Below are 14,716 nucleotides of genomic sequence, written 5' to 3'. Positions count from 1 at the left end.
GTAAACTTTGACAGAGCAACAATAGAGAGAAGAGGTTTTGAATTTGATTCATTCTGATCTATTAGACCAACGGAAAGTTTGCAAACAGCTCAGAGCAAACAATTTTGAGTTATGAATCACAAACATTTTAGGATTTTTACCAGTGGTCTGTCTTGTTTATTTATAAAGCATAACATAAATCTGAGTTATTCCTTCATATGCATAACCAGCTTCCACAAAACCATTCAGCTAAATTAAAATTATCTTCCTCAAAGTGAGGGTTTTAAGACTCTTATTGCCTAGCAGTCCGGTCTTGAAAACAGGTCTATAAAACAGTACCTGACCGGCTATGACTTAGTTGCCCTGGTATCTATCTGTAGAGAAAAAGGGTGAGGAGAGTAGAAGGTCAATTAGGCATGGATCATTGAGCTTTTTATTTTTCGTTGTTTTTTGTTTGATCCTTGGTTCTTCAATATACAAAAACAAAAAGTTCTCAAGTCACAAGCCAACTACTTGTGACAAAAAATAAAAATATGCTACGTTATTTTCGAATAAATTCATATTTATATCTCTGTCAGATGAGCATGTCAGACAGGCTATTATCATCCTGATTACAAAGAGGGAGGACTGCATCACAGAGAGACTAAAGGATATCCCTAAGATTACAAATCAAATTACTGACAGAGTTTGAGTCATAACTCACGTCTCCTGACTGGTAGCATAGTATTCCTTCCATAACATGGTGAAAAGGTCTTACAGTGAAAACAATCAGAAACAGTGCTGTATTCGTGTTCAGGACAATGAACTCTGTCTGATTAAGCATCTGTGGATATAAGCTATTCTAAGAAGAAGGAAGGGAAGGGTGAAAGGGAAAAGGAAGGAGTGAGGAAGGGAGGATCAATGACAAAGCTGAAAATTCAGGGTTGATTTTTCTTTTCTTTCTCTTTAAAAAGTAGATTTATTTATTTTGAGAGAGACAGAGACAGCACAAGTGGGGGAGGGTCAGAGAGAGAGGAGAAAGAGAATCCCAAGCAGGCTCCACACTCCCAGCACAGAGACTGACATGGGGCTTGAACCCAGGAAACTGTGAGATCATGACCTGAGCTGAAACCCAGGCGCCCCCAGGGTTGATTTTTCTAGTGGTATATTCTAGATAGCATACAGAGCATAGATTAAACTTTCCAAAACACTGCTTTCATCACGCCATTCCTTTGATCAAAACTCTTCAGTGGCTGTACTTAAAGCTCCCATAATTTGGCCCCAACCTACCTGTGGTAGGCTGGATAATGTCCTCTCAAGGACATCTGTGTCCTAATTCCCTTAACCTGTGATTATGATACATGCCAAAGGAGAATTAAGGCAGCAGAGAGAATTAAGATTGTTAATCAGATGACTTTAAATTAGGGAGATTATCTTGGATTATCTGGGTGGACCCAGTTATAATCACAGGGGTCCTTAAAAGCAGGAAGAGCCCAGAGAAGAGACAGTGAGTCAGAGAGATGAGATATTAGAAAGACTCAACTGACCTTTGCTGGCTTTAAAAGTGGGCCAAAGAATGTGGGCAGCCTCCAGAAGTTAAAAAAGGCAAGAGAACAGGTACTCCCCTATGGCCTCTGGAAAGGAATACAACCCTGCCAACACCTTAATTAATTAGCCCAGGGAGACCCACTTTGGACTTCCAACCTCCAGAACTGTAAGATAATAGATTTGTGTTGTTTTAAGATACTAGTTTGTGCTGGGGCACCTGAGTGGCTCAGTCGGTTAAGCGACCAACTCTTGATTTTGGCTCAGGTCATGATCTCAAGTTTTGGAATTTAGTTCGTGAGTTCAAGCCCAGTGAGGAGGAGCCTTATAAGATCCTCTGTCTCCCTCTCTCTGCCCCTCCTGTACGCACACATGCACGTGCAAACTCTCTCTCAAAAATACATAAATGTTAAAAAAAAGACACTAGTTTGTGGTAATTTATTACAGCAATAGTAAACTAATACACAATCTAATATGCTACATTCCAACCAAAGAGTAATACCCACTATGCCTAAACAGATCTTACTTCCTCCTGTCTATTGCTTTGGTCATATTATTTTACAAGTGCTGGCTGACATCTGTTGGTCTGCATTCTCAAAATATGACACCATTCTCCAAGGACATACTCAAATACCACCTCTTCTATGATTCCTCCCCTACACATCCGAAAGCATGTATAATCTGACGCTTCCTCTACATTTCTACAGCATTTATCTCCGCTGCACTACTTCTGTAATACTTGTTACATGACACTTTATGTTACAGCTGGACTGGCCTCTTCCTCCAAACTTACCCTGACCACCTAACTGCCCCTCCAACAAACATTTAATGAATGTTTAAACATACATTAGAAAAAGAACTTCAAATTCAATATGTAATAAAATTTTAAGATGAATAAAGTGTTATCAGAAGGTAGAAGAGAACTTTGCTAACTCTTCTTCACTGCCCAAGTAATTAAAACACAGACAAGGCAGACAAAGTTGCCATCAGTATAAGTGTGCAAAGGCACACAAGGAGTGTAGTATTCACCAAACAGTCCTGTGTGGGTACACTGAATAATGTCAGGACTTGGGGGGAGTGTTATGGGCTTAACTGGGTCTTGCCCAAATTCCTATGTTAAAGTGCTAACAACTAGATCCTTAGAATAGGACTGTATTTGGAGATAAGGCTTTTAGAGGTTAACGAAGTTAAAGTAACGTCATTAGGGTGGGCTCTAAAATAAGTGGTGTTTTTGTAAGAGAGACAGCGGTCACAGACACAGAAGGAAGACCGTGTGAAGACACAGGGACAAGTAGGCCAGCTACAAACCAAGGAGAGGCCTCAGAAGAAACTAACCCTGCTGACACCTTCATCTGTACCATTAACCCCTAGCATTGCAAGGGTTATTACTATGCTACAGTTGGTTTAGGGCACTGGAGTATGACAGCCTTGGCCAACTACTACACGGTCTAAGGCTGGAGAGAAAGGCTGGAGTTCCAGTTGCCTCATCAACATCTGGATTCTATAGTCCAACTATAAGGGACATATCATATTTATCCTGATAGTCCCCTATTGCACATATTATCATGCACAAACTTGGCATTCAATAAATATTTGTGGAACAAATAAAATGCACATGCCTCAAGTTAATTACTTTGTCCAAATGCATGATTAACAGGACTAACTATACAGAACCCCACCAATAAGGATTTGATTTACACAACATATATTTTTTAAAGGATTCTGGATGGCATTCTGAAATTTGAAAAAAAAAATTGACACTCTTTTCTTTCCCTTTACCAATAAATTTTAATTTCTCTGCTTACAAAAATTATGCAAAAAATCCAAATAAATAAATTATAGGGGCGCCTGGGTGGCGCAGTCAGTTAAGTGACCAACTTCAGCTCAAGTCATGATCTCAGTTTGTGGGTTTGAGGGAACCCCTCATCAGGCTCTGTGCTGACAGCTGGGAGCCTGAAGCCTGCTTCAGACCCTGTGTCTCCTCTCTCTGCTCCTCTCTTGGCTCGTGCTCTGTCTCTCAAAAATGAAGAAATATTAAAAAAAAAAAAAGAAATAAAAATAAATAAATGAAAATAAATTATAAAAGAAAAATTTCAAAACAGATCATCTCAACTTCTGATAGTGACAAATTCAGCACCGAAGTATGGGAACATTCTGTATTTTTTACAGGCTATTTTCACATCCTAGAATGCCTGGTCTGTTTTGGGTCCTTCCTCTCCTTTAAGACCTAGCTTCAATCTTTATCTCCTCTTAAAGCTTTCCTTATTGACTCCAGTTTAGTGGTCTCTCCCTTCCCTATACTACTACGTTGTAACACTTGGCAGTTGGATACACAGTAAAACCTTGGTTTGCGAGCATAATTTGTTCCGGAAACATGCTTATAATCCAAAGCACTTATATATCAAAGCAAATTTCAAGAACAAATGGCTTGATTGTGATCATGTGATGTTCGGCATCACATACTACTCGTACTGCAAGACATCGCTCATTTTATCAAGTTAAAATTTATTAGAAATGTTTGCTCATCTTGTGGAACACTCACAGAACAAGTTACTCACAATCCAAGGTTTTACTATATACCACATTTCATCAATTCTAAGACACCTATTTTTTTCACACTTTAACACTTCTGACATCAGGATGCATTTTATAATCATGCATATTGTAGAAAATGCTTGCCTGCATATGCAAAAGCATCAAAGTACCAGTACCAAAACCAGCAGAAAGGGTGGTCAGCAGTGTGGAAGAAAATCTGGATATAAGAAGTGCTCTAAATAAATGCAAACAAGGCTTAAGAATCCAGCAACAAGGGGCGCCTGGGTGGCTCAGTCGGTTAAGCGTCTGACTTCAGCTCAGGTCATGATCTCGCGGTCTGTGAGTTCGAGCCCCGCGTCGGGCCCTGGGCTGATGGCTCAGAGCCTGGAGCCTGCTTCGGATTCTGTGTCTCCCTCTCTCTCTGCCCCTCCCCCGTTCATGCTCTGTCTCTCTCTGTCTCAAAAATAAATAAACGTTAAAAAAAATTAAAAAAAAAGAATCCAGCAACAATGATTTTTGCTTCTTTTACGTATTCTTTTAAGAAATGTTGCACCATCAAAGTTCTTGATGGCACAGAACATGATACAGGATGGAAAGGCGTCCTATCAATGACTGAATCAAGGAATTATTACAAAGAGCTGCACTATAAACATGAGTTTTAGGAAAACTTTAGCCAATTTCTTTCACCTACATTCTCTTTATGTAAGAAATGATATAGGATAAAAATTTGCATCTAATTAAGTCTAACAGAGTTCTTTGTAAAATAAAAATTCTAAAGGGTAAGGGTTGTGTGAAAGTTTAGTGATACATAAAATGATGACGTATTTCACAATCGATGGCTTTTTCAAATCAATGAAGAGACAGTGCAAGTGGGGGAGAGGGAGAGAGAGAATCCCAAGCAGTGCTGTCAGCGCAGAGTGTGACAAGGGGCTCGAATCCACCAACTGTGAGATCATGACCTGAGCTGAAGTCCAGAGTTAGATGCCTAACCGACTGAGCCACCCAGGTACCTTTAGAATTGACTGCATGGATTAATTCTGTAGATAATGTAATCACGTTATACAACCAACTTGTGGTAAAGTCTTTGTTGTCCTTGTCCCTGTAACTTGATACCCCATATTTAAATTTGTTATAGATATAACTATAGTTTAAGGTGGTTTATTATGTTTAATTAAAAGTACCCACAGCTCTGTGCTGAGAGTGTGGAGCCTGCTTGGGATTCTCTCTCTCTCCCTCTCTGCCCCTCCCCCACTCACTCTCTTAAAATAAATTAAAAAAACTTAAAAAAAAAAAAGAATTAATCCACATAGTCAATTCTCAATTACATAGGTTAGGTTATTCAAGTTCTTTGTTTTTGTTTTTCTCTTCTACTTATATCTTGTGGCTACTTAACTGCTTCTAATTCACTTTCTGTTGAACAAAATCAATTTAAAATGTCATTATTTACTATAAACCTTGATAAATTAAAAGATTTGGCTGGAGAATAGGCTTAAGCTATAAACAAAAAGTAAGATTTTGAATTATCTGGATCTAATTCTATTTAAGGTATTCTAGGATCACAGAAAACAGAGTAATAGCCAAGAAATTTTTCATGGTGCTCTATAGTACTATGAATAAACCAAAAGCTAGAATTAAAATGTTTTACTCATCTGACTTATCTTTGGCAAACAGGGAAATAACACTATTTAAAAAAATAAAAAGTATTCCAAGTCTTTTCAAATTTCTCATGACCTAAGTTCAAAAACATCCATAAGGAGTTTCCTAAAAAGATACTACCATTATAGTATTATAGCATAAATATTTATATGCTATGCTGTATAAATTACAGCTTCTAGCCCTCTTTTATACTATTTTGGGCTTGAGTTCTTTTCAATAGAAGGATAAATTTAGACTTTTAAACTCTAACATTTTACACAGTAAGTATAAGAATAGATAATGTCTCCGATGAAATTCCATACCCGCAAATAAGACTTCTAATGTATCTAGGCTGTGCCCCTACTGACTTACCAAGAAACCAAAGCCATAAAGGCAAACTTTGGCTTCATTAAATTTCTAACAAGAATGGCTCGAATGTCCTCCCCATCTAAGGTGCCATCTAAAGACTTCTCTAGAATAGGTGTTAAGTAATATCTCAATACCTCTGATTATCATCGGTGGGAGAAAGCCATGTCCATAGCTTTGGATTAAGGCATAATTAAAGAGAAGAAAGGAAGGAAGTGAACAAGGAAGCAGAAAAGGAAAAGGGCAAAAGGAAATAAGAAAAAAGCTACCGTAATGAGACATGTATAGTGCCCCAGCAATTGGTTCAGATGATCATTTACTGACCTCAGGGCCAGAGGGTAAATCTGAGAACTCTAGTTCCCTCCCACAGATGGTGATGTATGACATAGGAATATATGGGCAGAGACCAAATGAACATCCTGAACCAATATGGGCCTGGTTCCTGTTCTGACAGTACAGAGGTTAACATGGCAGACTGATGTTGGAGCTCTTGAGAAGACGCTATACAGTCCCCTGAAAACATTAAATTTATAGTCAAGAGAAACACTGAGAAGGCAGGGAGACATCTGCATCTCCTCCTTTTCCCAGCATCACTGAAATGACTAGATTGAGAGATGTCACTGATGAACTAGAATGATCTAAGACCAGACTACCCAGGAATAGGAAACTGCTAGAGATTTGAACCTTCCCGAACTACCGGTGACAGCTAACCTCAGTGACAATGGCTGTCCACAAGACCCAGGAAAAATTGTAAAATAGATAAAGTTAGCATTTATTGCCATTCCACTTGTTTGATTTCTCTAGTCCCTGATCTACTTTTCCTTATGTTCCCTTTAGCTACCTAAGATCCTACATCATACCCATACCAATTCTCCCAAATAAAATGTTTTCTTTGCTTATTAGAGAGTATTAGTCCTGGCTTATCTGTCCCTACCAGGTAATACATATGTACTTCTGACCTTCAAACTTCAGACTCAGAACCACTGCTTTAAGAAATGAGTCAGTCTTGTTCTGGGCAGGCAATATAATAGTATGACCCATCATCTGAAGGATCAGAAGCACAGTGTTTGTGCATTAAGCCTAGTATCCAGTATGCCTGGGCATCCTCTTGGCTTTTCCTCAACAATCTCAGTTTTTGGTCAATTCTGCACAGGTTGCTGACTAGCACTTAAATTCCCTCTGTCCCAAATCTAGGCATTATTGCAAATTTATACCTCCCTATACCCCAACCCCAAATTCATAACAAAACAGTCTGAATTTAAATATATTTTGACTGCTGGCTACTCACTTCAGCAGCCAGGCCTATAGATGGGTCCCCTTTTTCCTCTAGCACTCCTTCCCAAAGCCCAGCAACAGAGTATCTAGCATGCCTTACAAGCAATTTTTGATACAAATGATTATATTAAATCAAAGCATAGATGAGTTTAATTCTCCTAAAAGTATGTTTCTATCCTTAACCAAACTTTTAACACAAATAAATTTTCAATTTTGGGATACAGTTATTAAGTGTTTCTTTTCACTCTAGTTCTCTTTGCCAACCCTACCATTTCCCCTCCCTGCTATCGTTGCTCAACAGGGAATGAACTAAATGGAACAAACATTAGGAGGAGTCGTATCACTATTCCTACCCCATCTGCCCCAACTATACCCCACATATGGCATCTCATGGAGCTCACTAACATGAAAACACTGCCAAGGACAGAGTAGGGCACACCAGGAATCTCTGAAGCTTCAGACAAGAATCCCTCCTTGTACTGACAACAGAGGCCTAGAACTGTTTACCTCTCATTAGTTTTGAAAAAGCATTGGGAATTAAAATGCTGTTGATGCGAATGCAGATTCAGAGGGAAAAAATACTATGCAACAAACCCAATGGAGCTCAGAAGGGAGATTTTTCATTTTAGGAGTTGTTTGGTTTAGAAATAAACAAACTGTTAGCAATGGTATCGTCTTAATGTCCCCTCTTTCTGTATGAACCAGAGATCTAGTCATCATCCACTAGTGGACTGAACAATAAACGGAATATATAATTCAACCAGATTATTCACTGGATGTCCCAAGTGACTGCATTCGAAAATACAGCATCTGGAATCCTCACTTAGGCAGTCAAGAACATGTTAATTCAGATGTTTTATTTTTTTTAATGTTCATTTATTTACTTTGAGAGAGAAAGAGAGTATGAGCACAAGCCAGGGAGAGGCAGAGAGAGAATCCCAAGGAGGCCCTGCGCTGTTAGCACAGAGCTTGATGCAGGGCTCGATCTCACAGACCATGAGATCATGACCTGAGCTGGATTCAAGAGTTGGATGCTTAACCAACGGAGCCACCCAAGTGCCGCTAATCCAGACGTTTTAATAAAAATATTAAACATAAGTCTGTCAAAATGATTTGCAACTAATAATAAAAGATACTGTGAAAATAAAAACTAAAATAGTGAGGAAGTATAAAGTATATGGGAACCTTGTACTTTTTTCACTCCATTTTTTTCTGAAAACCTAAAACTGCTCAAAAAAAGAGAGTCTATCAATTTAAAAAAAATAGAAAAATATAAATTAGGAACATAAGAACAATCTCTGAAGTGGGGCTTCAAATCTTGTTTAATTCTATGGCTTCAGCAACATGAACCAGTGTCAACCAGGTTAGCCCTCAAGGGTCTAATCCTTTGTTGAAGCCACTGTCCAGATCACCCATCAGACAATCGATTTAGGACATCTCTTATATGGGTGTTTTATATTAATTATTCTTTAGATTATTATGTGATAATCACATGGTTACATGCTGTCTCTCCAAATATAAGAAACTTCAGATAAAGCTGAGAAAAAAGCTGGCATGTAACCCAGTGCCTTTAAAATGGTAGTGATAACTATATCTAGCTATTTACAACCTATAGTTTATCAAACTCTAGGTACTTAAACTTTGCATTTAGCTGCAAAGTGATGAACTACCAACTATTAATGAAGTCCCTAGGGGGTGGAATATGAAGGACTTTCCTCCCTTTGTACTTCATATAATTTGCTTTTAGTGGTTGGATTATGAATTTTTCCTTTCGCTTTTAGGTTCCCTACTTAAACACAGACCGCATCTTTGCAAAAGTCTATAGGGAGAAGGAGTGTATAAACGTGAGTCTACACACAAAAGAAGAGAGTCTGGGAATGGGTGGTGTCCCTTTACTCTTCTTTTTTCCATGGTTATATATTATTAGTAGCCTTCTGTAACAAAAGGAGACTCCTACCTAAACCAAGGCCAGAAATGACCAGTGTCAAATTAAGGCCAGAAATGGCCAGTGAAGGGACCAGATGCCACACTCTATCAATATCTATATTATGTTGCTGGGTTAACCCTCGTACGGGAGGGATCTGCAGATCAGTACGGGAGGCAGCAGGAGCTATGAAAGTTTTATCCAGACAACAGTAATTCTTGTGTTCTTATACCAAGATCTCAAAGGGTTAAAAGAAGTCATGCCAACATTTTTTTAAAAATCAATTACCAATGTAAATTTCTGAGCATTCCAAACCATGATCTTTAGAGACTCATCAAGAATTGTAGTTCCAGGAGTTCAGTAATGACCCATCCATGCTTTCTACCCACTCAGGCAGTTTTAGAAGTTCAAATGTCACAGGAAACTGCTTCACATGCCAATGGCTGTCACACCCTGCTCTACAGCATACCTCCCTGACTATTAGAAGTATTAGACATACCTCCATGGGTAGCCACTGTCAACAAAGAAACAGGCCCACTGGGAAAAGAGCCAAAAATTATTGGTTGGAAAGTTTTCAAGAGACAGACACTCTGATTTGACCTTTAATAAAGTATGTTTAGAGCAATATAAATAATAAATTAAGAGTAATAGTCACTAAAAGGCTATTAACATTATTGGATTTGTGACATCTTTTAATAACATTATTATTACATCTCCTAAAACTCAAAGCACAGGAAATCATAGTTTGGAATTGGATCTGCTACCAGCATTCTCAATCTACCTCCTTCCTTCTTGCTTTCTTCAACCCTTATCCCTCAATGCAGACCTCACTCCCTACCAAGCACCAACCCAGTGTGTGATATCCAAACACAACACCCAGGCACTGGCTGTCCAGCTTAAAACACTACATACTCCTTTCTCTAGCCATTCCAAGCTTCATGTCATACAAGTATCGTCTTTGGCTATATTACGATGCTCCTCAAAACACTGAGTGGTTGCCTACTTTCTTCTGCACCTATTCCAAACAGTGTTAAGATCTGAAAAACAGACTTGCACACCTGAACCCTCATGCCCCGTTATAAAAGCTGTATCCCTAAGCTACCATACAGAATCCAAGTTCCAGCAGCAATCAAGTTTTGAAAGCCCCTGGTGTCCACCCTAAAAAAGCACAGAGCTCCAACTCTGCCCTATCATCTACATCCATTCAATAAATATTTATTTACTAAGCCTCATTATGTGTAAAGGGCTCTTGCCATACCTTTCTTTTGTAGGAAGCTATTCCTTCTCTCCTGTGCACATGTGTGCTCTCTGCTCCCTCAGATAATCTCTTTGAACATGGAGACCTTCCAATGCTTGAATCCTTTTTGTTTTTATTTTTATTTATTTTGAGAAAGAGAGAGAGAGAGAGCACGAGAAGTGGAGGGGCAGAGAGAGAGAGAGAGAGAGAGAGAGAGAGAGAGAGAATCCCAAGGAGGCTCCACACTGTCAGTGAGGAGCCCAATGCGGGGCTCAAACACACAAACTGTGAGATCATGACTTGAGCTGAAATCAAGAGTCAGATGCTTAACCAACTGAGCCCCACAGGAGCCCCCAGTGCTTGGATCCTTAATAACTTCTCTATATTCCACCTCACTTCCCACATTACTAGTATTTATTAACCTAATTTGTGTCTAAAACTTCTGTTTTTCTTCTAGTTATGTGTGGACAGCCATCTCTAGTTATCACACTCACATTCTGGTAAACATTCAAGTGTATGTTACTACCTTTTCAGCAATGGTTCTCACTTTGTATGCATCAGAGTCACCTGAAAAACACAAATATACACACTACTGGGCTAAATAAAGAGTTTGCATTTCTAACAAGTTCCAGGTGATACTCGTACTTTGGGAAGCCCTGCCTTTGAGAATCTGATGAAAAACTGCACATACATATAAAATTCTGTATGCAATTTCAAGGGGTTCATGGATGCCATTTGTAGTTATTTTCTGTTCTGTATTTCTTTCTAAGGAATATTTAGGACATAGTGCTTCCTGACTTGACCATAAGAAGTGCTACCTGTGGTACATGTGCACATGCAAACACCTAAGAATGAAGAGGAACTGCTTGGTATTGGAAAGTCAGCTCTGTCCAATGGGCTACACCCTCTTCATTCTCACATGTGTCTTCACATGCATGTGACCGTTTTTCTGTACTTAGGGTTTAATTCTGAGAAACAAAAGAACCAATCACTTCATATTTAAAAGGTTCTCTGGAATCACTCAAACAAAACTATGTTATAGGTAACAACATGGTCTGGTAGAAAGAACATGAACACTGGATTAAGAGAGAACTAAATGGAAACCCTGATTCTGCCTTTCCTAAAGGTCTGACCACTAAGCTTCAATTTCCTCATTTATAAAATTGGTGATTTCATTGGGAAATTATTTTTTCTCCTTCCAGACACTCCTATAAGGAATGAAAGGGGAAGTGGTTTTACTATTTAACACCAATGATTCTTATTTATGGCAAGGAATTTAAATACTGGATAGAGTGAATGTCTAAATTAGGAAAATAAAAAGATGAAACTAAATAACTTTTAAAATGACTTCTAACCCAACATTTTGTATTTATGAACTCTTGACTAGCCAGCATGTCATTATTTACTCATACTTTACATGTACTCAACAATCATTTATTCTGTAACTCAGCATAAACTACTTAAGAAACGATCATACCTTTCCTTATTTTACCCTTCCCTTCTCTACTTCCTTCCCTCCAGTGTCTGACAACATCCCAACATTTCCTAGAAAAATACGATAAATGTGAATAATAAATTACTCCCCTCCCCTCAGATAGGCCTGGGTAAAATACATCTTGTCAATGCAGAAAATCCCTTTTGAAGAAGTTTCCCTCTTTATTTCCTCAACAGACAGTCAGAATCCGTTAAACTCATCTTTAATCTATTCAGTAAGATCTCTCACAACTTGGTTATAATAGATACTCAATTTGGTATGTTTTACTTTGTAAAGATCTATCAGACTATTCTTTTCTCAATCTACAGTCCTATTTGTTTATTGCAGGAACCCTTACATTGAATGTAACATGAGTGAATGTATGAATGTGCACAAATGTCCATCAAAATTACCCCCCCAAACACCAGGCTCTATGAATCTATAAATTATGTAAGCATCGAGAAACTTCCACTGAACAGACCTCTTGTAGGAGACGTGGATCCAAGCAGTCACCATCATCATTAAACAGAGACTCCCAGCTGTCCTCAGTAGCAGTACTTCCCTCCACATGAGATGTTTCCGTTGCTTTCGGTTCCATAGATGTTTCCATAGATACAGATTCCGTATCAGGAAAGGATACACCAAATTCTATATTCTCTGAGTTATCTTCCTCTTTTGTTTCGAACTCTTCGGCAGTTTTTAGTTCATGCAATGCCTCTGTTATATCACCCGTACAATCTAGATCAATGCCCAAGGCACTGTCTGAAAGTACTTTTGTCCCATTTAACATACTGAGTTCACAGTCCAAAAAAGTGCTACAATTACTACCAGCAATCTTCTTTATAGGTAAGGAGGAAGCACAATCTGACAAGCTCTCTATCAACTTTCCTGTTGACTCTGTGAAACTAGATGAAATACTCTCAGCATAAATATCTGAGCAAGCAGTCAGGCTGCTGAAATTTTCTATGTCATTCCCACTCCCAGCTACATGAAGAGGGGCTGTATCTGCACTCATTTCTAAATATTTTGAGAAACTATTTGTGTTGCTACAGGCCTCACCAGCTGTTCTAACTGCAGCTACACAAGGGCTACCCACAGTTATCTGATCAGACAGGACATCTGTAATGTCCATCTTACATGCCTTATGGGTAATGTCACCTACACTCTTCAGCCCATTATCTAGATCTGTTTCATGAGCAAGGAGAGCTGTATCAGAAGGTTCATACCTTATACACAAGTCATCAGCAGTACTGTCATTCTTCTCATACTCTCTAATCAGTGTTGGATCAAAAATGCCATTTATACTCTCTAATTTGCTGACTATGGTCATTTTATGAGAGATGTGACCCAAAGTCTCAGGAATGGAATCTATACCTCTCTGAGCCAAGATGATATCTGTACTGTTGGCTGTATCACCAACATTCTCAGCTTCAAAGTCTACACAAGTTTGATCAGTGACACCATCCGCACTTCCAGGAACAGAAATGGCAGTGATGCCTCCATTGCCGAGAGTCAACATTCCACACGATGTTTGCATACTTTCTGGTACAGTTTCAGAATCAGAACTTAGTTTTACTGGCACAGTCTTACTCTCAGGTTTCAATACAGAATTAAAAACTCCAGGAAACTGGGATAGTATCTCCACCACCTTGACATCAGTTTCAATTCTGTTTTCCAAATCTCTGCCTTTGAACGTTTTGCCACTTACTTTGTGCCTACTGAAATCACAGAATTCCATATTTTGGAATGGTTTGTTTAGAACCTGGGCCTCACCCACTTCTGAACAAGACTGAGATAGAAGCAACTTCCCAGGTCCTATCACATTTGTGGTTTCGACCTCCAAACACTCCACCTTCTTTGGTTTAACGTGTCTTTGTAAAGGTGCACTAGGTAGCATCCCAGGATTTGGGACACTTTGCTGATGTCCTTGGGATAATGCTTCTTTAGATTCTGTGGTTCCCCTCCTAATACAAACCCTGTCTTTCTTTCTTTCTTGAAGGCATGTGTGTTTTCTTAATTTTGTTGAAAACTTCTTTCCTTCCTTATGGTTGTGTTCCTTATCATCAGGATTAATGCTTAGTGTCTGAGTCTCAGATTTGCCTCTGAAGATCTCCTTTTGGAAGAGACCATCTTCTTTTTGTTCTTCTTTCACCACAGAGTTAGGTGGACCACAGCTTTTTTCTTCATCACCTGACTTAAGCAGCACTATACCCCTTCGAGCTTTCGGTATATAAAGTGCCATGTCAGGCCTTCTGGCTCGAACTCTGCATCTCTCTGCTGCTTGCTGCATGGCACCACCTCAATCTGCAAGACAGAATAAATCAATTACCAAAAATGAAGTACAACATGCTGAACCAAGAGATTCTTTAAAGACTAGGTAGAGGGCCTACTAACCCATCCTATAGAAACCCTCAAGTTAAAACAAAGTAAAACCTGCCATAAAATAATTAATGTAGTAAGTTATGCCACTAAGGAAAGTAAATTCCAAAATAACTCATGAGCTCATGAATTTAATTCATGTAACTCTCTTTCTTCATATGCCCCAAACCCTTTACTTCTACATCTGAAGTCCTCTCTACTTTTTAACAAGTAGCCCTGACTTGGCTAAATTAAAAGATTATCAGAAAAGTGACTGCCAGCTATTAAGTACTCATGAAACACTACTATCTCCCTATTCCTGGGGCCCAGAATTTACACTGAAGAGTATATTCAAGGAGGACCTCTAAAAACACATTTGTTTAACATAAATGTATCCACATAAATATGA

General features: G+C 38.8%; 1 protein-coding gene across 4 annotated transcripts in view; it reads right to left on the bottom strand.

Annotated features, from left to right (window-relative positions):
- Positions 1-14,716, bottom strand: part of R3HCC1L (R3H domain and coiled-coil containing 1 like) — a 94,490-nt gene that overhangs the window by 19,237 nt on the left and 60,537 nt on the right. For all 4 annotated transcript variants that reach the window (XM_047073261.1, XM_047073258.1, XM_047073259.1 and 1 more), the window contains one exon: positions 12,431-14,253. In XM_047073261.1, the coding sequence (XP_046929217.1) occupies positions 12,431-14,239 (1,809 nt within the window). In that variant the 5' untranslated portion in view covers positions 14,240-14,253. The remainder of the gene's footprint in view (positions 1-12,430; positions 14,254-14,716) is intronic.

The sequence above is a fragment of the Lynx rufus genome, unplaced genomic scaffold (assembly GCF_022079265.1).
Source record: "Lynx rufus isolate CCGP_SWC_20201006 ecotype Redwood Valley unplaced genomic scaffold, mLynRuf1.p SCAF_11, whole genome shotgun sequence".
NCBI lineage: Eukaryota > Metazoa > Chordata > Mammalia > Carnivora > Felidae > Lynx > Lynx rufus.
Note: the sequence above shows the minus strand (reverse complement) of the source record. Positions and strands in the feature narration are given on the sequence as shown.